General features: G+C 41.0%; 2 protein-coding genes across 17 annotated transcripts in view; one reads left to right on the forward strand and one right to left on the reverse strand.

Annotated features, from left to right (window-relative positions):
• Positions 1-18,082, reverse strand: part of CD47 (CD47 molecule) — a 47,419-nt gene extending 29,337 nt beyond the window's left edge. For 5 of the 8 annotated variants that reach the window (XR_006222071.1, XR_006222073.1, XR_006222072.1 and 2 more), the window contains exons 1-2: positions 17,873-18,081; positions 5,599-5,946 (exon numbers count right to left, since the gene is read on the reverse strand). Coding sequence is in view for 4 of the 8 variants with exons in the window: in XM_042998625.1 (XP_042854559.1) it covers positions 5,599-5,946; positions 17,873-17,918 (394 nt within the window). In the remaining 4 variants the exon portion in view is untranslated. Of the gene's footprint in view, positions 1-5,598; positions 5,947-17,872 lie in introns of all 8 variants that reach the window. The other 3 variants (XM_042998626.1, XM_042998627.1, XM_042998624.1) reach the window with 2 other exon arrangements.
• Positions 18,083-18,143: 61 nt separating this feature from the next.
• Positions 18,144-24,840, forward strand: part of LOC107181218 (basic proline-rich protein-like) — an 84,440-nt gene continuing 77,743 nt past the window's right edge. For 8 of the 9 annotated variants that reach the window (XR_006222075.1, XR_006222077.1, XM_042998628.1 and 5 more), the window contains exon 1: positions 18,144-19,004. Coding sequence is in view for 6 of the 9 variants with exons in the window: in XM_042998628.1 (XP_042854562.1) it covers positions 18,281-18,703 (423 nt within the window). In the remaining 3 variants the exon portion in view is untranslated. The remainder of the gene's footprint in view (positions 19,005-24,840) is intronic. The other variant, XR_006222076.1, reaches the window with a different exon arrangement.

Raw genomic sequence — 24,840 nt, forward strand, 5'->3', positions numbered from 1 at the left:
ATGGTGAAAGAGACTAAATGACTACTGGAAAACTCCAAGCCTCTATGCCGAAATAATGAGAAGTATGAGAAACATTTCAGTGACATACAGAAAGTAGGATTATAGAATAAAAAATATTATTGCCTAAGAGATGCTTAACTGAAACTTACAGAAAGTTTATTCAAACTTCACACACTCTTTCCTCTCAGCTCTCACCCCAAGACTGTAATATGTTCTCCACAGCAAGAGTGTGTGTATGTGTGCATGTGTGCACATACGCACACATGTACATGGTGGTCCATCATTCTCTCAGTTTAAAATCACTGCTTCAGACCTCTGGCATAATTTACCTCTTCTCACTGGCACGAACGTGTTACCTCTCTCTAATTTGTTAAGGTGGAGAGTCCGAGGGTCACCAAAGTGGACATTCAAGAACCAAATGAGATGCTGGGGGGAAAAAGCCAATGTTTTATATAAAACCACTTATATACCCATTAAGCTATTGACCTGTCTTGGTACTATTATCAGATGACTTTAACTATTGTTCCTCAAGGGGCGAAAAGAGATAAGATACTTCTCTAAGGTCCTTCTCAATTTTCAATGTTTATGGTACTAAGAAAATAAACTAAGCTTAAAATAGTCCCTATTGGATATTTTTCCACCTTAGGAATAAGAAAGATAATCCAAAGGCAATGCTATTCCATTCAAGCTGTGGCTGACAACTCTGCCCATTACTCTTCCCCAATTCTTGTTCAGGTAGTGTGGTCTCAAGAAGATGAACTTATTAGTGGAAAAACAAAGAAATGATATTAAGAGGATATGGTCTATGAATGAGTGTTTAAATTTTTCTTCCCAGCCTAAGTATTCTAAAAACCCAGTACTTCACTCTTCTTATCACTGTATACAAAAGGGGTAACTGGAAAAAGTAAAGAGATCACTTAAATAAATTAAATGTGCCTTTCCTTCAAATATATACATGGTAAACCTTCACAAACACCAGTTTCCACAAAAGAAGGTTAAAATAAAATTTATAACACTAAAATTCAAGCCACATTTTTACGTGATGTTTCAGGACTGTGATGACTTTTTTGATGTGTTGACTAGGCTAGGCTAGTCCCCAGTTACTTAATTAAACCCATAATTCTACGGTGGCTCCCCAAATCCCTGCTCCCTACAATCAGCCTTTTATAATTCTCTCCCCTTGAAGAAGGGATGGGGAAGTGAATATGATGGATTTCATTTCCATGATTCTGTTGTGTTATGTATCAAAAGGGATCCTGATGATGTGATTAAGGTGCCCAACCAGTTGGCTTTACGAAAGGGAAATTGCTTTTGGGAGAAGAGGGGGCTGGTCTTATCAAGTGAGCTCTGAAAAAGGTCTGAGCTCTTCCTGGAAAAGAAAATCAAAATGTGAGAGAGATTCTTTGTACAAGAGGAAGGTTCTCCTTTGCTGGCTTTATTATATGGAAGAGGCTGTGTGGCAAGGAATGAGGTGACCTCTAGGAGCTGAGAAAAGCCCCTAGCAGACATCTAGCAAAGAAACAGAAGTACAAAGAAAGAAGTCCTACGATCACAAGGAACTGAATTCTGCCACAATCATGTGAGCTTGGAACAGGCCCCTGAACTCCATGTGAGAACACAGCCTGGCCAACACCTTGATTTCAGCCTTGTGAAGACTCTGTATGGAGAACCTAGTTACACCATGGTCAGAACTGTCACTAGAAAACTAATACGATAAAACTAATACGGCACTAGAAAACTAATACAAGGATCTTGCAATGCCCTCATGTCAGCATTTGAAGCATAATGTATATCACGTTGACAATAATGGAAACGGCAACTCTGCTGAATTTGAACTGGCCTTTTTTTTTTTTTTTTTAAGTTTCTGTCTCTGTGCTGACAGCAGAGAGCCTGATGTAGGGCTTGAACTCAAAAACCGTGAGATCATGACCTGAGCTGAAGTCAGACGCTTAAATGACTGAGCCACCCAGGCACCCCTGAACTGACCTTTTTAAATAAAACCTTAATAACTTACTTGGAGAAATATAAAATTTTAAGCCTCCAAGCTTTTGTATCATTAATGATATAAACAAAGACATTGATAACAAATTTTATAACATATTTACATTTAGCATTTGGTTATTTACGAGGTATTTTCAAAGAAACCATGTACTCTGTTGGAAAAATACTGGGTTTTGAAGACAGATAGATCTAGGTTAAAATCTTGGTGTGACTCAAACCTTGAACAAGTAATTTAAATCTCGCCTGTTGCCTCACCTAACAAATGGTAAGACCTATGTCTATCTCCTAGAGTTCTTGAGAAGATCACAGGACACAACATACATAAAGTATCTGGTATGCGCTCAAATAAATGTTAGGTTATTTTACTGTTCTTATTTATACTGCTATCATTTCCTTGAAAGTAGGGATCACATCTTACTCATTACTGAATCCCTAGTGCCTAGCACAGTGCCTGGGAACAGTAGGTACTCAATAAATCTTTTTAAGAAAGAGAAATATTAACTTATATACATCCCAAACAATTCTGTCATGGAGACAGTATCCCCATTTTACAGGTAAAAAATTGAGGGCCAGATTGGTTGAGTTTCTCAACCTGGTTTTCTTAAACTAGAAATGGTGAAGTATAGAAAAATCTTTCTAAATTCAAGTCCTGTGCTCCTTCCAAAAGTATACTACTACACAGAGACACCAGAGGTATATAAAACTCTAATTCATATATAATATTCTACACATTCAGTCCTAGTGCTCAGAAAAGGAACACAAATGGTCACCATTACTCCACATTCCATTAAGTAGATTTCTCTATTAAGTAATTTCTGTTCCTCATTTATGCCTACATTGGCAAAAAAAAAAGCACAACATAGTGATAATGGTTTCTCCTGCTAAATCTCCAAAGTCCACATGATGGGCAAGTAGCACTACTATAGTGACTCTGTACTGCACAGTAAGAGTCCTGCCCCAAATTAACATTTTTGAGCAGAGGAGGTTTATTTCTTCCCCCAGTCAAAAATGGGTGTAAAACAGAGACAACACCAGATGCTGGCAAGGATGTGGGGAAACTAGATGGCTTGTATGTTGCTGGTGAGAACGTAAGATGAAATAACCACTCTGAGAAACAGTTTGGCAGTTTCTTTAAAAACTAAGCATATACTTACATACAACCACTAATCATACTTCTGGGCATTTATCCAGAGAAATGAAGACTATGTCCACACAGAAACCTGTACACGATTTTTCACAGCAGATTCATTTGTAATAGCCAAAAGCTGGAAACCACCAAAATGTCCTACAATAGGTGAATGGTTAAACAAGCTGTGATACACCCATACCATGGAATACTACTTAGCTCAGAGAGAGGAAGTGTGGGGGAAACAAACTATTGATACGCACAGCAAATTGCATAGTTCTCAACGGCATTGTGCTGAGTAGAAAAAGCCAATCTCAAAATACTGTATGATTCTACTTATACGACACTGTTGAAATGACAAAATCATAGCCATAGAGAATACATTAATGTGTGCCAGGTTGGGAACAGTTGGGGGTGACTATAAAGGGATTGCATGAGGAAGATCTTTGTGTTAATGGCACAATGGTTCTGAATCTTGACTGTGGTGGTAGTTACTTAAATATACACATGTGATAAAATGACAAAGAAATATGCACACATTGTACCATTGTGAACCTGCTGGTTTTGATACTTTACTACAGTTACAGAAGATGTAATCACTGGGGGAAACTGGGCACGGTAGACAGCACCTTTCTGTTCAATCTTTACAATTTCCTATGAATCTTTATTTCAAAAAATAAAAATGGGTGCAAAGCCAAATGTCTGAAACTTCTTGTATAGTATTCAACATTCTCTGCAAGAAAATAGTACCTTCTCATTCTAATGGCCCAAAAGGTAAGTACAACTCATTTTTTTATAGGGTACTTTGAAAACAAAGAAAAATAAAATAATTGCACATGAAAACATAAACTTGGTCTTCATCTCAGATATTGGTATTTCTTTCCCATCCATCTTCACTCCATCTTCTGGCCTTTCAAATCTCGTATCTCGAGTTTAACAGTCTGTCTCTCAGGGACTGACGCTATACTCCAAAACTGCTGCTCCCCGCCCCCTCCATCTTGTTTTTTCATTCCCACATAAGTATACATTCCTTCAGAAAAATTTCAAGTAGGTGTCAGGTTACCTAATTCTAGGTAATCCCAGTGTTTGAATGGTCAGACCCTGCTGAAAGGTATACATTTTTTTTTTTAAAGCTTCTTAGTCCCAGTTAATGTCAAATTAATACAAGTTACAACACAAGAGATTTCCTAGCAGCATCGCCTTCCAAACTCTGCCAGCCCGCTCTAAACTATCTCCTACCCATTCCTTACTGCACAAAAATCCCTCTTACAATACCCCAGGCCAGCTTCAACAACTTGATAAATCTTACTTCATAAAATAAACATTCCAGGAATACAACCAACATTTGCAAAGCACTTTGATTTACAAAGAACTTACATATGAGATCTCATTTGATGCTCATTACACTGCAGAATACATAAAAGCAGGGATCTACTTTCATCCCCATCCCAGAGATAAGGGAGGTAACTTGGACTCAGAGAAGACAGTTCTCAAGATCATACGGGCAAATAGTTAAGTTGCAAAATAGGTGATCGAATTTAGATTTCCTGATTCCTAATCCTAAACACTGTCAAAAGATTCCACCAAATTAAACAGCTCATTCTCAGTCTGGTGACAGACATTTTATAATGTCTCAACACTAGGGGAAGACAAAGAGGTGATCCAACTGAACTGTTCTGGTCCCATCAAAGCAGAGGTTCTCAAAGTATGGTCTAATCCTAAAATCAGTAGTATGTCTAGTGATTCTAAACAGATACTTCAAACAGAAGGTCATGATGCACTTGTATGTGGTTGAAGAAATCAGGTGGCACAATAAAGAAAAGAAAGCAGGTTGTTTACTTCAACTAACTACTGCTTTATACAACTCACCAAGCCAAGTTTGTGAAGAAAGGGCAGAACCATGGTGCTATAATCAAGGCTGAATTCAAATACACTGAATTGGATCTCTAGTTCTTCCAAATCTTGGCAATGGAGAAAACACCAAAGCAAAGCTAAGCATAGGAAGCCTTAAGGACTTATCCATGATAATCTGATTTTTTAATCTCCTGGGTCTCCTAATCTAGTCTCTGCAGAGGGGACACGGCTGGCACTCGTCAACCCTTGGTCAAAGTGTAAGGTTAAAGGCCAAATAATTGGAAAGGGGCTGGAAAATTAATCACATGAAAGAGAGTACTTTTGATGGCAGCAAACAGAAATGCAGCATAGATGACCTTAGGACTGTTCACCCCAAAGGAATAGTCCTGGGACCAAAAGTGTGAGAACCACACAATATACAAATTAACCAACAGCAAAGGAGTTTTACTCTGAAAAGTAGAAAAGCAAGTAAGATAAAACTCATGATCTTAAAGCTGATAAACATTACATCAACATTATTAATAGCCTGTGCTTTGCCTAGCCCCATTCTGCCCCCTTTCTAATAGGATCAGGATGCTACAGGACAAATAAATGGGAAGCTTTTATAGAAATCTTACCAATACGGTATTTTAGTTCTATGATGGTTTCGCCTTCTCTGCTTAATTCTGTTACTTCACAAGTGTAGTTTCCTACAACAGCCTCTTCCTTGTTCATCTCCAAAGAGGCAATGCCATTTAGTAATTTTTGTGGTATGATTTTTGTACTCTTAAATTTATCGTCGCGAGTGGTCTTTTCTACAGCGCCATCAAAGGTGAAAATGTCTTTTCCTCTAAATTTCCACTTTACATACATTTCATTAATGTTTGTGGCCTCCACATTATTAACATAGCATGGGATGATAACAGTTTCATTGCAAGCAGTGTATTCTACAGATCTGGTTATGTTAAATATTAGCTGAGCCGAACCTGAAAAAGAAAAAGAAAAAGAAAATTGTTTGATTTCATTATAGAATTCTGTAGTTTAAGATGTTACAAATCCTTAAGATAAAGAGCAATGCTTCTCTTGTTCATTTAAGAAAACAGTGCAACTATACAGAAGACAGGCAAGGTGAAAAAAACCCCCAACTTATTTCAATATTAATGTGCACAGCTGGCAGAGAACACTGTAACTTTTCCTTATTCAACCTCAGTAATACAAAGTACACATTACCATGCATCTTGGGAATAAATTCAGCAACCCTGCTGGAACATGCAGGTGTAGTATCTGGCTTTGGAAGCTTTGAAGTAATCGTTACTGCCTACTGATATATGTAGAAAAATACTGTCCTCACCATGTGAAAATTTTGAACAGAAAATCAAACCAAACATTATATCCAATCTCAACTTCATATACTTCCTCCAAATAGAACTTGCTAAACTGATAGGAAGTTTATCTCTATCCTTATGTTGCATTTCCAAAAAGATGATGGAGTCTACTATAATATAAAAAGGTAAACCAGATGAATCACATCACATCTCTCCATGAGGATGGAAAGTCTTAGAATGCTAAGAAGAAAAAGCACTTTCTGTGGCTTTTTCCCCACTGCAAAATACAGACAGCAATACTCATTTTGTACGTATTAGAAACGAGTATATACAATTGAAAGGCATTTTCCCACCCCTGTATTTCATTAAAACTATGGAACAACAATTTCCAAATATGTATTACAGGTATTCTTTCCTCCCAGAAACCACAAACCATTCAAAAGAAGCTAAAAAACAAGTTAAAACCAAGAGCAGATACTGCTAATAAGTAGGGTCCAGAGTAATCCTCTCGTATCCATGGTCATATTTTCTGTGGTTTCAGTTACCTGCAGTGAACCAGTCTGGAAGCAGAGAATCCTCCTTCTGACACATTCTATAATTCTACATATTATACACTCATTTCATTATAAATTTCTAAATTTTAAGATGCTAGAGTAGCCTAACACTATGTCACAGCGCCTACACCCTTCATCTCATCATGTAGGCATTTTATCAAGAGAAGGTATTTTGAGAGACCACATTCATATAACTTTTACTATAGTATACTGTTGTAATTGTTCTATTTTATTATTAGTTACTGCTGTTAATCTCTTACTATGCCTAATTTATAAATTAAATATTATAGATATGTATAGAAAAAATAGTATATATAGGATTGGTACTATCTGTGGCTTCAGGCTTCCACTGGGCGTCTTGGAACATATCCCCCCACAGGTAAGGGGGACCATCATATTTTATCCAGTTCTTCTCCATATGATAAACTATTGTTGCCTTATAAATGAAATCTAAAATGTGCAAGAATATGGGGAAATTATAGCGGTCTTCCACATTGCTCAGCCATTTATCAACTCTTTTACCTAAGTAGTTAGCCGGCTCTTTCCTCAAAAAAACAAAGCACTAACAAATATAAATAAAACATCATCTTCAATAGCTCATCCTTAAGATTTCTTCTTTCTACATTCATAAAATGGGAATAAAAATCAGGGGTATAGAATGTTATTATTCTAGGAACATAATTATTATTTAGTAACTGCCCACTTAGTTAAATGCCAGGATGCATAGTGGAATATGAAGTGAACAATGTTCAGAAAGCCTGAGTACAAATCAAGCAATTAACTTAACTTTTCTATGCCCTGGTTTACTCTCTGTGAGTAAGAGGATCAAAAACAAACACTGGCTACTTCACACAATTGTGGGGAGCACCAAAAGAGAAAACTTCTGGGCAAGTGCTCTCTAACAATACCACACTCTAAATATGAGGGGCAGTACTGTACAAGTGAGGCAACATAGCCTTTTAATGTGACAATCTGGACCTGGCAGGTCCAAACTGTTATATTTCTGGGAATGTGCAGTTTGAACCAACTTTGGGATGTCCACAGCTCACCCCTTCCCACTTCTCGGCATTGCTTGCCATCCAAACATTCACAAGTGCCAGGCAAAACCTGTACTTCCAGTAATTGTCCCTAGCCTTGGGGTTGTGAATTATTCCCCCTGAGAAGGAAGCACTGGAGGTGAGGGGGAACTACAATGTACAAAAAGGAGAGAAGTAAGTATGACGTTGGAATTAGAACGGAACGTGTCAGAAAATATAATGAAAGGTTTTGAAATGGACAAAAAGATTACTGAGTGTCCTTTCAATGGAGTACTAGGAATTGTGTGACAAATTCTTTGGGAATATCTGATTCTATAGAGGGCTTGTGCCTTTCACTGTGTTTGTCTGTCTGGGCTATTTTACAATTTTGGTAAAACTGAGTAATGCAAATGATTCATGTACATAGAAGCACAAATAAACTTTGTTCTGTAATTCACTTCTCCCTGCTGGAAGAAGAGAGGATTTCAAAAAAGCACATTTTATTGCCCTGAGGATACTGACCAGTCTTGCATCTGTTTGAAAATTCACTTCAGCATTCCTGATTGCCTATAAATGTGTCTGTTCTCTCAATTTTCTTTTAAAATCAAGGTGGCTTTACCATCTTGCTGGCTTACTTATTAATTAACATGTGAAATGAAATCTTTGACACTTGGTCATTTTGTATTTGAGTCAAGATAAAAAAGAATATTTCTAAAAATTACCGTTTAATAAAAGAGATAAAAGTGAAGAGCTCGGTTCTCCTAACAAACTTTTTTAGAAGGCTCTAAGAAAGAAATGGCTGGCAAATACTCCATAATTTCATAACTTACATTTAGAGAATGAATTTTCTAAAGAATACAGAAAGCACTAATTGCACTCAATTATTTGTTGTAACAAAAGAATTTTATAGCTGAAGCAATTTAAGTAGAATAAATGCTGTCAATAAAATTCAAAGCAAAGTGACCTGGATAAGCCATAACTTTAATAACCCTTGTACTAATTAATAAATAAAAGTAGTTCAAATATACCACTCTACTAGATGTTAACTACTAGTTCCATCCCTATAAACATTTATTTAAAAAAAAAAAAAAAAAAACCTATGGGGCACCTGGGTGGCTCAGTCGGTTAGGCGTCCGACTTCAGCTCAGGTCATGATCTCGTGGTCTGTGAGTTCGAGCCCCGCGTTGGGCTCTGTGCTGACAGCTCAGAGCCTGGAGCCTGTTTCAGATTCTGTGTGTGTGTCTCTCTCTGCCCCTCCCCTGTTCATGCTCTGTCTCTCTCTGTCTCAAAAATAAATAAACGTTAAAAAAAAAAAAATTTAAAAACAAAACAAAACAAAAATAACCTATTACCTAGTAAAATTATCTGATTTGGGTTTTCTCTTTTGTGTATTGCTTTCTGATGAAACATTAAAGTGAAGAAAAGATTTAAAATAGAGAGAGCAAATAAAAGCACATAGGCAATTAACATGAATAAGTAAATTCTGATATGCCTATAGCAGTCTAAATCAGATAGGAATAGGTAAGTATAACCATCAGTGATACAAGACCTACAGATAAATTAACAAATGAAATGGTGAAATTATTTTATATAAAATGCCAAAAATACTGGACTTCACAACCTCTGTAAATACAGACCACCAACTGAAACCATCTCATACCACAGTCCTGAAAACAGCTATTATGTGTTGCTGACAGGGCTCAATACATGGTGGTCACAGCACACAAGTCTAGTTCAGAAATGTACAAATTCAATAAACATTTATTGAGAATTACCTGACCTGAAATATTTTGATAGGATGAGGGGATACAATGATGGGGGGGAAAAAAAGAAAAGAAAAAAAAAGCAAGAATTATCTTTTATTTTAAAAAAAATTTTTTTTTAACGTTTTTTATTTTTGAGACAGAGAGAGACAGAGCATGAACGGGGGAGGGTCAGAAAGAGAGGGAGACACAGAATCTGAAACAGGCTCCAGGCTCTGAGCAGTCAGCACAGAGCCCGACACGGGGCTCGAACTCACGGACCGCGAGATCGTGACCTGAGCCGAAGTCGTACGCTCAACCGACTGAGCCACCCAGGCGCCCCAAGAATTATCTTTTAGAAGCTTTCAATTCTCACTTGGAAGAATGATACATACTTTTTGTAACACAAGGTCCTAAGTGCTATCCTTTGGTATGAAGAAAGTGCTATAGATGGGCAGGAGTGTAACCAGTCTTACAGATGTCTAAGAAAATTTGCGTTGCTACCAAGGAAACAACAGAAGACTGTCATAGATGCCACCCATCTCAAGTCTTCAATCTTTTATCTTTCTATATATGCTACGTAAAGCCTCTGTCCTTTGCAACAACTCTTAAATCACTCTTCTTTTGCAGGAGATTATCATATACTCTCCAAAGGAACCCTATTACTTTTTTTAATTTAAAAAATTTTAATGTTTGTTTATTTTTGAGGGGGGGGGAGGGGCAGAGAGAGAGGGAGACAGAGAATCTGAAGCAGGCTCCAGGCTCTGGCTGTCAGCACAGTCTGACATGGGTGGGGCTCAACATAACAATCCTCGAGATCATGACCTAAGCTGAAGTCTGATGTTCAACTGATTGAGCCACCCAGGTGCTTCAGGAGCCCTATTTCTTAATCTGAGTCCTTCACATGAGAAGCCAGAAGCTTCCAATACTTCCCACTTATAAATTTACTTACAACCCCAACTATCCACAACCCCCTCTTCCTCTTCAGAATTGCATCCCTTCACCTGTTAGTTTTCATTTCTGGCTCCACACCCACTCATCTCCCTAAGGACTTTCCCTAACTGATTATCAGCCTCCTACATCCTTTATGCCATTCACATAGGGTTTTTTGTAATACTTTAAAAAATGCTTAAATATTAGCCGATGTTTAAAAAATCATTCATCTCTTCCCTAGCATCCTAAAATAATCTAAATGCATTTCTTCACCTCCCATTCACTTCTTAAATCTCTGCCACCTGGCCTCTACCTCTTCTTCACTATAATAGTTCTTGCCAAGCTCCAATAATCCCAAGTGAAAAACTGAATGTGCACGGTTTTCTCTGTATCTTGACTACTCTATAGTTCCTCAGCCAGTAGGCAGCTCCTTTCTTGCTCTTGTCCCTTGGCCTCTGCGATAGCTCCTGATTCTGAATTTCCTCCCACTGCTTTGTCCACCACACTTCATCTTTCTTTCTTTAATCTATTCCTTGACTCACAATAAGTATCAGTGTTCCTCAGAACTTCATAACCAGCACTGCCCACCTTCCTCCCAATGATCCAGGTCCAGCATTCTCCTTAATCCACAGTTTTAACATCTACACACTTTTTGTTTAACCAAGCCCCAACTTTCTCAACTGCAGACCTGGAAAGCCAACACTCTGCTGTGCACCTCCACTTGAATGCACTACACTTAATTTAAAATTTGGACAACATGTCCAAAAGCCTATTTACCCTCTTCCTAACCCCCTCCCAAATACTCACCATCCAAAGTATTTTCTATTACCTATCCATCAACAAGACCTGGACCTAGTAAGAATCATGCTAGATTTCTCCCTCTCTTTAGCCATGAAAAATTCTTGATAGGCTCAACCTATTATTTAATGGTTCCTCAATCCAATGTCTGTTGTATGAATTAGACATTTATCATCTTTCTTTTGAGATACTGCCGTAACCTCTTGACTAGCTCCTTACCTCCAGCCTCAGTGTTTTCCCATCTTAGCCTCAATGTATTTTCCACAGTTCCCAAAATAACTGTTCTAAATGCAAATGTGCACTCTTTTGCCTAATACACTTTAACAACACCCCCCGCCCCCTTCAAGCTAAATTCTAAGTGCGTTATCATCGAATGCAAACTAGATCCTTCAAGATCCTGTCCAGTCCCACCTCCTGTACTCCCTCATTTCCAAACTAAGCTCCAATCATAATGACATCTTACAATTCCATGAATCTGCAAATGCCCTCTCATCTCCATACCTCTGCACATGCTGGCAAACGTGTACAGGTAAGAGTACACACTCTGGAGTCAGACCTTGGCTCAAGACTTAGCACTTTATACTTGTATAACCTTTGGCACGTTTTTTAACCTCTGTACCTCAGTCTCCTCATCCAGAAAATGTGTAGTGACAGTGTATACATCATAGAGATTTTAAGACTTAATGAGATAATAAATATTAGGTTCTTAGTGCAGTGCTTTTGCATACATAGGAAATGTTCAATAAATGGCAGCTATAGTCTGCTACTTTTGGTTCTTCCTACTAAAACACAATGGAGATGTTCAGTCCTGTCCTCCCTTCCTCCCCTACCACTACTCAGTTGTATTCATCCCCTCCTTATTGCTCATACTGCCCCCTGTTCAAGTTTTGTCACTGCACTCAACTACTGAATCCTGCAATTAGTTTTCCTTAATCGAAATCTCCATTAGTCTCAGAAGTTAGAGAAACAATGACAGTGTCTTCATTTGGTATCCTATGTATGGATCCAGGGTCCAACAAATACAAAGCAATACATTACCTATGAATGTAAAAAAATGTAAAGTATGAATTCCAAGAAATCAAAATCTAAACACTGTAGCAAAAAGGATTCACTCTTCTTTCATATATCCAGTGACTCCTCCACTGCTTCTCACTTCAATAGACCTCATTATGGAATTGAGAAGCAACATAGTTTAGTGGACAATCTGGAACAAGTCAGTTGCAAACTGCATGGAAGAGTTTCTTAAGAATTATATAAATGTAATGATCTTCCTAGAGGATGGTATTTAAGCTAGGTCTTGAAGGAGGAGTAGGAATGGTATAGAAAAGGAAGGGCTTTCCAGGCAGAGTATGTAACATGCACAGAGGAATAAGGAAAGTGGGTAACAGGAGGCAGAAGATTATTCAAGTGAACACTAGGAACAAGGGATGGTAAAGAAATACTGTAAAGGCTTCCCTGCATGTCACTCTGAGGAGCTGGGACTGGATAATATAAGCAACAGCAAAACACTCAGGTTTACTTGCATTAAAAAAACAGTCCAGTAGTATGAAGGGTAAACTGAGGGCAGGAAGGGAGATAGGAAAGGAAGACCCACTAAGAGATCACCACTGCAATAGTCCAGGTAATTGACACCTGGAGAGAAAGCCAAATTACAGTAAAAATCTAATATAATCAACATATGTCGGATGTGGGAAACAAGGCGAAAGAGGAAAGAATTAAAGTTATTTACTAAGAGTATGTGTAACTCATTAGATTGTGGATTTTATTGAGAAAAGAGTTTTGGACATTTACAGGGGAATATTCTTTCAATATTTAATAGGCTAGGTATTAAAGTACCTGCAGTACAATGAAATGAGGATGTCCAATAGTTCCCAGGTCATATGGATCTGGATTTAAGAAGAAAGGTCAGAACTATTAATACCTGGGAATCACCAAGATAACAGCTGGTAAGTGAAAATTGTGAGCATAATCAAGATTGCCCAGAGAGTACTTGCAAAGCAAACAGCAGGAAGAAGAGAATAAAATGTTGGGGAACACCAAGATTTATGGAAAAATCATTAAAGAGGAACAAATCAAGGAAGTGAGAAAAAGAAGTGACAGCAGCAAAGAATACCACTGCAGACCACCAAAGAAGGGTCTTTATATGAACAAAATAGTTCTTAAATGGTATGAGTAAAGACAGCCTCTAGATTAAAAACTACATTATTAGCTTCTTTATCTACACCAATATCAGCAGACTAGTGGGAGCAAACATCATGCACTGGGAAGTGAATGGGTGGGAAGAAGGAAGAAGCAGTTATTTTTTTTCAATAGATTTGGCAGTGTAAGAAAGCAGACAGAGAAAGCAACAGAAAGAGTCTGGAGAAGGGGACAAGGGCAAGGTTTTTTGGTTTTTCTCCTTTGTTTGTAATAGGGGGTAAAACTTAAGCATGTGTGTAAGGAGCCAATGGAGAAGGAGAGATCTAAGATGAAAGATCTAAGACCAAATGGGGTAAAACTTAAGCATGTGTGGAAGAAGCCAATGGAAAGGTAGAGATCTAAGATGAAAGAATTAAGCTGTCTGGGCAAGTCTCCAAGATGGTGGAAGTGAAAGAGCTGTAGACAGGTGAACCTTTCCTTGGAAAGGTGAATGGGTATACTTCTGAAACTGGGGGAGGGAGGAGAATGAGATGAAGGCCGCTTAAGATATTGCAGATAAGTTTAGTAATGGTGGGAGGGAAGCTGAGCGAGTCCACACCACACATCACTATTTTTTGCAGTAGAGTAGGAAGTTAATTATCTGCTTGAAATGGATGTTCAGGAATGGGGTAAGAAGCCTAACAGTCACTAAGGTAAATGAAGCAAAGCTCATGAGTGAAGATAACAGCTCAAAGTGAATCCTACCAGTTTTTGCCATTAGAGCAAGCCCTTGGTATGAAGACCTGGAGTCTCAAACTGAATCGGGTTAGAATTAGGGTCAAAAAGGAGGATCTAGACAGCTCTCTCCCCAACAGAGACCAAAAAAGGCCTGGAGGAAAGTAGGGGTGTCCACAGGTGTTCAGTAATCCCCCACTAGATTTAAAGTGGCCTTATAAGGACAGAAGTGGTCAACCTAGAATTGCAAGGGAGAGAAAGTTTCAAGTTAGTAACATCCAGAATTATGGGCTTCTCAAGCACTTAAAATATATTAAATGTCACCAGGAGATAAAAACAAACAAAATTTCCTATCCTTTATATACTACATTTTAAGTTACTGAGAAGCAAAAGATCTGAAATTTATCTCTTATACACAAGAGGGCCTTACAAAGTGCTTAGAGCATAGCATGGGCTCATATTTGCTCAAAATGGAAAAAGTAGTTTTGACAGACCTTGCAGTTGCCAAATGCCTTACCTTACCTTTTGACTGTAAGTGTGACATGTATTCAAATATGCACTTTTATTCTCTTAATCTCAAACTCTGGGGTTGACCAGATTCTGAGTCTTATATAACTGTTCCACAGATAGCAAATGTAATATTCAGAGTTTAGAACTTATAATTTCCATTTCAACTCTATGTAATGACAAGGAAAAGTCCTTAGTCTAGGTATATCAGGATCAAATTTCTTGGGTGCTCTATGTACTTTAGTACTACATGAGTTTAACAAAATCAATCCTACACTATTATTTTTGCTCTTTTGTCATGGAACTACTATCTGCACTAGGACACAAAGTAAAAGTAGCTTTATGACAACCCAAGAGTGCACTATATTAGTCTGAGTGAGACACAAGATATAAAAATATAGAGATTTTTATCTTATATAAAAAGGTAACAGCAAAAACCTGTAAGATGGCTGAAATGGTTATAGGAAAATTGTATCACAAAAAGAACATTAAAGTATTAAAAACAATGCCTATATAGCTAAAGATGAACTAACATTAAGGAATACAAACTTGGTTTTAATAATATGAGTGATTACTGTGGACTTGATTATTTATCAAACTTGGGAAAAACACCTATTTTTCTTCTTTAGAACCTGGTCTTTCAAATCTCCATTAACAGCTCAGTGGCAAAGATAAAACATCTGCCAAAATACAGATGACAGCATGAGCAAATGTCCTAATGGTAGGCATTTAGTGTAATGCTTTAACACACTGCCTCTAGACTGCTGGGGAGGCCCCATAAATAAGTACTTTTAAATAGGCATTTACTTCCTTAAAATGGCAACTTGTGTTTAAAAATAATACATTCTTTAAGAGAAAAGAAAACATTTTCATTTAAGCAAGACACGTTACTACCAGACGTAGATAATAAAAATGTTTTTTAATCAGTGTACCCTTGATTTTAAAAACTCACTTTGAACAAAGAAAAATCATTCAACCACTGAAAAGACAGTCAATGTCCCTGCCATTATTTGAGTAAAGTTTTATTTGCCAGTTGCTGAAAACTACTGAAACTGCTGATGTGCTTTAAAAAAAAAAAAAAGTATAATTGGGCTTATAGGGGAGGGGGGAGGAAAGGAGCCTAGTAATTCATTCTGCATCTTGTAAACCAACAGGGGGGTGGCAGTTTGCCTGAAAGTAGATGAAAGGAGCATTTTAGATAACTTCTTTTACCACAAAGGTCAACTGAAACTGTAGTGTCTTCAAAAAAATGCCTTCGATTAACAGTCATCTATAAATGAAACTGAAAGCAAAATCAAACTTCAGTACAAATAAACCTATAAATATGTGACTTTCTTACTCATTTTGGATTCTAAACTCAGTCTCTTAAATACCCTGGTTGGTAATTACTCGTGTTCTGAGACTGTTAACATATCTTCATACATGTCCTTTTTAAAACCACATATTAAACACACACAAAATCTATTATATCTTATGACAAACACGATCACTTCTTGTTTTATAGTCAACAAAACTCAAAAGTATAATGCCTCTATTTTTTTTTTTCCGGGTTATTAACTAACTACAATAAAATACTATAAATTGTGAATTCTGTGACTGTGGGGACTTGAGCATACTTATATTGTATGTAAATGAGTACCAATTACATGTGATCTTAACCATTATTAAATATGGCCTAACAAAAATCCTATCTCCAAAAGTACCATTATAACAGTTCTTTCCGATCTGCTTGAAAACAGGACCTCTGTTTATAAAATACTATATGACTTACACTTCTTATTCTTCAGACTAGCTTTGATGCCAATGGTCTGAGTTATTGATATTTTATTACAAATTTGCAATTTGGTTCAACATGAAGGCTTTCTGATCCTACAACAGGTTTCTGAAAGCAGTATTATTTTAGGTATAGTAATAGTAATGGCAATAAGTCACTAATGATAACAAGAAAATACTACCTTATCTAATAACAACTCTTTAGATAATAAAGATATCATTAACAGCTCCAACAACCCAGGATGTTTCAGAGATTGAGGAAAGTGGTAACCAAGGATTTAAAGGCATAATGGAAGTGGCTTGAAGTCACAAACCTTTATAAATGACACAAGGAGGCTAATAATCGGTTTAAAATCTAATTAATTTAGCATTCTAGAATTCAATTTAACAATTGCTTCCTACTTTTACTAAAATTCAGTTCTGAATCTTACAAAAAGTTCACAGAAGACTGTACAGATGTGAAGTATGACAGGCACCAGAGAACCACAAAAATTCCTATCCCTCACTTTTTACAGAGGAAGCACACGTTTAAAAAAAAAAAAAAAAAAAGGATAATGGATTCCAAAAGCCTGGGGGGACCAAACGCCTTTGGCGTTGAAAGACACCAAATCCCACTCTGCTGCAAATATGTTTGGACTCTATAGAGGTTACAGTCTTCTTATTTCAAGCGAAATCTGTATTACTATTAAGACGCTTCGCCCAAATAAAGTAGAAAAACTTGGAACGGGCAATAGGGCGTGGGGGTGGGTAGCGAGAGTTTCCAGGTAGCTTATTTCTAGAGTTAAAAAAAAAAAGCACTCAAAATATTCTTCCTATTAAATGCTGGGTTGGAAATGCAACTTAATTGTGTCCTTTATGTTTCCTTAACTCCTATGTTCAAGTGGGAGGGCAAACAGGAGAAATCCCATCTTGCAGACTTCGCCGAAATGCGCACTTCTATCGCAAGAGGCCCGGGCCCTCCCACTCTCCCTCCTTCATCCCCAAATGCGTTTAAACACAGAGGAGGAAGCGGGGTGCAAAAGAGGGGGGCCCCCAACAGTTGCCACCCCTCGCCTCCGATCGCGCCCTTTCTCTCCACAGTTAATTTCTGCGCGAGGTGCACGGCTCAGAACCTTCTTCGGTGTGCATCTGGAGGTGGAGTACGGGGGGTGGGGGGGGGGGGGAAGGAGAGGAACTCTTCTCCCACCGAGGGGGGAAAAGGAAGAGAAGGGAAAGGAAGGAAGGGGGCGCAGGATTACCCGAGGGCCCTCCTACGCTCGCACCCGGAGCGTGCAGGGCCCGAGCGTCCCGCGCTCGGACCACCCTTTCCAGGGCGACGCCGAGCCAGCCGGGGAGCAGCCCACACACCCGCGGGGGCGCCGCGGGGGCGCCGAGACACGAGTCGCCGACCCAGGAAAAAGGGGCCACTCACCGCAGCAAGCCGAGCCCAGCAGCAGCAGCACCACCAGGGGCCACATCGCGGCCGCCGTGGGGGTCGCCGCCGGCGCCGCCGCAGGTGTCTGGAGCAGCCACCGAAGCAGTCACAGGCGGGATCTGCCGCCACCGCCGTCACAAGCAGGACCGGCCGCCGCCGTCCGTCACTGGCAGGACCCGCCGCCCAGGCTGCCTGGCCGTGCGCACGCGCGCTCCTGCCACCCCCCCCCCTACCCCCCCCCCGCTCGCTCCCCTCCCACCCTCCCGCTCTCCCGCCGCGCGATACGCGCACGCGCACTCGCCCCCGCCCCGCCGCCGGGGCTGTTGACGCGAAGCCCTTCGGCTTTGCGGGCTCGAGTCCGCGCTCCGGTCTGCTCCGACGAGGTCTGGATCCCGCTCCCCCGCAATGGCACGCGCCGGACTTGCGGGTCACGTCCCGCCACCCTCCAGTCCCCACCCCCACGGTGTATTCGCCAGCCGCCACAGGAGGCTGAGCGTGTGTTCCTACGTTTACCCGGGACCTCCTTGTCCCCGCCCTCTCCGCGGTTCTCTCGTGCCTCTCACACCACCCAGGGCCCCGTGCCCTCCCTGCAACGGTCCTCTTCCGCTCTCACTCCCACCGTCACGCTTCAGGAGCGCCGCCTGGCGCTGCTCTTCCCCGACCTGGGCGTCTCCGCCCACACGAGCCCCTCCTGCCGCGTCCTCGCCCGAACCTGTGCCTGCGCCCCCTAATTGCCGCCTCGGCCCCCCCACCCCTCAACGCGAGCGCACTCGCGTAGGGGCGTCGCTACGCTTCCCGACAGTCTGGGAGCCCGGGGCGCCTCTCTGAGTGTTGGGCGAGGGGGCGGGCCTGTCTGCGGCGAGGTCCCGCTCGCCCTCTTGGGCGCCGCTTCGGTCCACCTGCCCCACAAGCTTTTGTTTCCGGTGCGGTTGTGGGCTCCCCTCGCGCTTTCTCGCCTTGTTCTTTAGTGTGTTTCTCCTCTGAACAGGGTTCCTCCAGCACCTTCCGTCGCGGTGGTAAACATCTTTAGGTGTGGTTGACGCCAAGCCCCCAGGTTCAGTCAGGCACGGTTGTAAACGTTGGCTGACACACTCAAGACGTCCCTTCCCAGGATCCTCAATTGAGCCTGGTGAGTGACCCCAACTCCTGCAGCCCGCTACACCGTTCGGGGTTAGCGTGCTTGAAAAATGGGTTCAAAATGTGGACAAGGCCTTTGACTGTCTCACTGAATCATCATCCTTCTTCCTGAAGCGAAAGCCCTTTTACAACTACCGGTAACACTTAACCCTAAATGGTGAACTAACTCCTTAAAGAGTCCGTCTCCGGTGGCTACCTTAATGGGGTGCATATAGGTCTGCTCCCCTTGGTTGTTTTTCTCTTATCCGCTGGAAAAGAAAGCAGTTTCTCACCACAGGATCCTGCTTCTCCAAATCCTCTACCCGTGATGTCTCTTCCATTGCACCCCATCCCTGTCGTAATAAAATCCAGGAAATAACAATTGCCACCCCCCCCCCCCCGACACTGTCGCAGTATATTGTATACGTGTGTAACTTTTTTCTATAATTATTATTATTATTTTTTTTTGGTCTGGACCTCTTGTGCACAGCATTATCGATTCTTTCAGAGAATATTTTAAGTATTTCCTCCAAGACTTCCTATCGAACTGTGAAAACAGAAGGGGTTTAATAAATGTGTTGATGTGACTTGAGGCAAGCATTGTTCCAGTGAAATTTGTTTTTTAATGATTATAAAAAAAGAAAAACAGTTGCCTAGCAGATATCTCACTAAAATAATGGTTAATAATTATGGTGGTAATGATTTGAATGGCAGCCTTGACACCCTGAGGCTACCAAAGGGACTGATGGATTCTCCTCCAACTGCTGCTTATATGGATACAAAAGAATCATCCACCAGACTTTGAGCATTCGGGACATTGTGTATCACAGAGCAGCTGGTTGGCTAAATAAGGCTGTCAGCTGTCCCTGAGACCGACCGACCCCCCCAAAGCTGAAGAGTGACTGGGAAGGACTGTCCCCAATCTTCAGAGGTAGAGATTGAGGGATGCTCTATTTCATACTAGGAGCTGCCGAGGCTATGAGCTTAGTGTAGCTGTGTGCAGAAAATGCAGTAGGCTCATGTCAGGTGAATGAGAGGCCACCTGGGTGACTATTTCTACTCTTGGGAATGTGTTTTGATGGTGAAGCAAGAGGAGGCCTTTTCCACAGATAGAATCCAAATCTCTCTTAGATAACCTTGGGCTCTTCTCTCCAGTATCTAACCGCTTTACATTTATGTTTCCCTTTTAGTGCTCCCAAACCTTTTTATTTGGATTTTGAGCTCATCTTATCTTTACATAAGGGATTTTTTTTTGGGGGGGGGGTCGTGGAGGGGAGGGTGGAAGGCAAGGGAGTAATACATATTAGAGTGTTTTAAACAGAGGTAATACACATTAGATTTATCACCTAAATTAGTCTTCATAACAGCCTTGAAACAGATATTATGATCTCCGTTTTAGCAATGAAGAAACAAGGGTAGAGAGAGATAACGAGCATTTTGTCCACACTTATATGTGATAATTCCTCTCTGTCTCTCATTTATGTCTATCTCCCTTGTCCTTTTTCTATCTCTTCCAAGAAGCCTTTCCCAAATGCTACTTTTCCTCTTTTCTATAATTCTCCACCACTTAAAGGATTTAATTACCTCTTCCATCATACTTTGTTCATGCTGCTAATAAAATATATCAATACATACTTCTTTCTACATATCTGTCTCCTCTTCTATCATGTCAGCTAGGAGAAAATGAATTTTTTCCTGGGTATATTTGCATCTCCAGGGCCTGGCACAGTGCCTGGTTGGGACCTAAAGAAATCAGTGTGGTATGTAGTATATAGAAAACTTTAGTCTAGCTTTGAGTTACAGCTCCAGCCATGTACTACCAGGTAACCTTAGACAAGTTTACTTAAACTTTCTGAGCCCTAGTTTCTTCATTTGTAAAGCTAGATGATAAAGATAATAGAAATTAAATCTTCAAATCGCCTTAACAGTGTAATAAGTGAACACTTTACACTTATATGAAACAGTGCCTGGTATACAGTAAGCACACAATATTAGCTCTTAATATTATAGTCTCCTTATAGTGAGATGGTTCTCCTAGAATAGAAATGAAAATTATTATCAAAAGGATCACCAGTTGCTGGTCTGGAGCCTTGAAGAAGTACTGGGACTTGGCAAAATGTCTACATTTGATTCAAGCTAGAGGCACATGTCTGTGCCCAGTGGGTAGCCCTTAATCCTCTTGCTTTTCTGAACACTTTGTTAGTGATTGAATGCCGAGTGGCCCACATCTCTGACACCTGGCTCAGGGCCCAGTGTCCTAGGATGTTATTTCAACTTGACCTAGTTATTAAAGCATAGGAGCTCCAGTCATCAAATAAAGCGATGTAGCAAGGAGAGTCTGTGCTCTCTGGTTAAGGACTAGGTTTGGATGGTTAGGCAGCTGGGAGATATTGACATGTGGTTGGAGAGATGGATTTGGCTTAGGGGGACAGAAGGAAGGCTTTAGCAGCAGGAAATGCTCTTCATCCTTGCTTGTGCTTCAGTTAGGAGCAAATATTAGGAACAGAAACTGCCTCCATATACGAGGATGGCAGGACTTAATGGTTCCAGGTGAGAAGTATGCTACCAGAGTGCTGACAGTTGGCTCTGGTGTAACTTTCCTTCTGGATGTCAGATGTGCACAGGCGTGTTTTACCTAAGTCAGGGGAAACAGCATTTCCTCCTCCTCTTCCTCCCCCTCCCCCTCCCCCTCCTCCTGTTCTTGCTGCTGCTGCTGCTGCTGCTGCTGCTGCTGCTGCTGCTGCTGCTGGAGGCTACCCATGTAGGGGGCCCACACATGACAGCTGGAAAGCACGAGAGAAAGCCAGCTTCTAGGTTAGGTTGTAAAATCACAGCAGGCTTATTTCTTTGAGAGCATGTAATGTTTGGGGTCCTGGGAAGGCCCCTCTGTATCTTGCCTAACTCTTCCCTTTGATGGCAGATAACATACATGTAGTGGGTACATACTATGCACCAAGACCTCACTGTGCTAATGCATTTATTTTCTATTGCTGGCAGAACAAACTACCACAAATTTAGGGGCTTAAAACGACACTCATTTATTATCTTACAGTTCTGTAGGTCAGAAGTCCACTGGACTCCGCTGGTTTCTTGGCTTCCGGTCTCACAGGGCTAAAATCAAGGCGTTGCCTGGGCTGCTTTCCCTTCTGGAGGCTCTAGGGGAGAATCCATTTCCAGGTTTATTTGGGTGGTTGGCAGAGTTCAGTGTCTGAGGTCCCCATTTTCTTGCCGGCTGCCATCTGGGGTTAGGGGGGCTGCTTACCATCTAGAGGCCTCTTTTGGGTCATTGTGTGTAGTTGCATGTGGTCTCTGAACATCTCAGAGCTAGCAGTGGTACATTAAATCCTTCTTATGTTATCACGTTTCTTCTGCCTCCCCTTCCTCTGCCACATTTCTATGACTGACTTTTCTGCCTTCCTCTTCTACTTTTATAAGTGCTCAAGTGATTAGATTGGACCCCTCGGTAATCCAGGATAATCTCCCTATTTTAAGGTCTGTAACCTTAATCACATCCACAAACTCTCTTTTGCTATGTAAGGCAACATATTCACAAATTCCCAGGAATTAGAGTTTGGCAATCTTTGGGAGGCATTATTGTGTGTACCACAGTTAGGTTCTTTTCATATTTATTCCCTTTATCTTTGTAACAGCTCAGTAAGGGAAGCGTTGTTCATATCCATTGTGTATGTGAAGAAACTGAGCTCCAGAGAGGTTTGTATCACAGGTGACTTACTTTGCCCAGTGGATTAGTTTTCTTAGGTCTACCCTAAAACCAAAAAACGAGGAGACTTAAGAAAAATTTATTCTCTCCTAGTTCTGGAGGCTCAAAGTCTGAAAATAAGGTGTCAACAGATCCAAGCTCTGTCTGAAGTCCTCGATAAGAATCCTTCCTTGCCTCTTCCTAGCTCTTGGTGGATCCTGACAGTCCTTGGAGTTCCTTGGCTTGAGCTGCAACACTCTAATCTCTGACTCCGTCTTCACATGGCCTTTAACATCTCTATGTCCCTCTTCTTTCTAAATTTTTTTTTAACATTTATTCATTTTTGAGAGACAGAAACAGAGTCCAAGCAGGGGAGGGGCAGAGAGAGAGAGAGGGAGACACAGAATCTGAAGCAGGCTCCAGGCTCTGAGCTGTCAGCACAGAGCCCGACACGGGGCTCGAACACACGAACTGCGAGATCATGACCTGAGCTGAAGTCAGACACTCAACCAACTGAGCCACCCAGGTGCCCCGTCCCTCTTCTTGTAAGGAGACCAGTCATTTGATTTAGGGTCCATCCTAATTACAGTGTTATTTCCAAATACTTAACTAAATACACCTGCAAAGGTTCCTGTTTCAAAATAAGGTCACAGTCTGAAGATCCAGGAATGGACATGAATTTTGAGGGGATACTATTCAACCCACTGTAGCCAGTAAAGTGTATTACTTCTGGACAAAAGCATAAAACCTAGCTTGTAATTTACCACTCTTTCTTTCCCTACATCATGGCAATCAGCAATGCTCCAGACAGTGTCTGCTCTGTCGGCCTGGGCCCTAGAGTAAGGATGAGGCAAAGCAGAGCCCTGGCTGACCTACAAAGAATGTACAACGAGAATAGAAATAAATGTGTCATCTCTCCTGACAGATACCATCTACAGCATTTAATGACATAGTCCAGCCCTTCAGAAATATTCCCAGCAGCTAAGGCAGCTCCCCACTTCCTTGTTTGTATACAAAAATACCCTTGAATACTGGCATTAGCCAAAACCACTCTGAGGCCTCACTGTACCTCTTAGTCCCAGCTCCACTGGCAACGTTTTACTGCACTATTGTTCCTCTATGGAGCAAGGTGTAGAAAGAAATAGATTTCAAAGACTGCCTTTTGTATCCTTAGAGGGGCAAGTTTTCTAGGAAAAGAAAGAGTAAAGGCTAGAGCATATGAATGTCCTTTGAAATTAGCTGCAGAGTAGCTGTCTGCATGTCAGGCTGATAGTCTCCTCTCCAGTTTCAGAAGAGTTCCCCACCTGCAGCAGCCAGGAATGTCTGTTGAGAAAGCTTTGTTCTCTGCCTAAACAGGGCTCTCTAGGTGTGCTCTCCCTTGCCCATCCATGGCCACTTGTGCAAAATTACTCAAGACACTGTGCCTCGTCGAGTTTGCTTACTGATGCTACATGAGTTCTCTGCGTGCATCTGCCAATCTGCTCTTCCCTAATACTGGTCTAATTGTGATGGGTGTGGGCCAGTGGACTCAAACTATCATCAGATGGGCTTTAAAAGTGAAGTGGATAAACTAGGATCAAACTGCCAGACAAGACAGATGTACATATTTGGAATCATGAGAAAGGTTGCCTGATTCCATGTGCCCGTAACCTCACTTACTTGTCTGTCTTGAATGGCAGCCTGGACTTGAAGGCTCCCATGTGCCAAGTGCTATTGTTGCAGCTGCAACTTCTACCTTCTCTTCCCCAACCACAGGCCCCATGAACAACAACAGTAGGAGGAAAGGAAAATGTTATAGAAACACTATGCTTATAGGAGTAGTTCTCCAAGTGTGGTACCTGCATCAGCAACAGTTGTAGCCACTGAGAGCTTGTTAGAAATGCAATTCCTTGAGCTCTATCCTGAAACCTACCAAACCAGAAACTCTGGAGTGAGACCTAGCAAATCACTGTTTCAGGGAGTCTTCTGGGCCATTCTGGTTTATACTAAAGTATGAGAACCACTGGCTTCAGGCCTGACCTTGGAAGTCAGGTGCTCCTCCTAGGAGTTAATCCATCTTGGTAAAAATGTCATCGGTGCCTCTGTCTCCTTGGATTTGGTGGGTACAGTGTAGAATCCCTGGCAACTCCAGTGGTCTCTTGGCCCACTG

This window comes from Panthera tigris, chromosome C2 (genome assembly GCF_018350195.1).
Source record: "Panthera tigris isolate Pti1 chromosome C2, P.tigris_Pti1_mat1.1, whole genome shotgun sequence".
Classification (NCBI taxonomy): domain Eukaryota; kingdom Metazoa; phylum Chordata; class Mammalia; order Carnivora; family Felidae; genus Panthera; species Panthera tigris.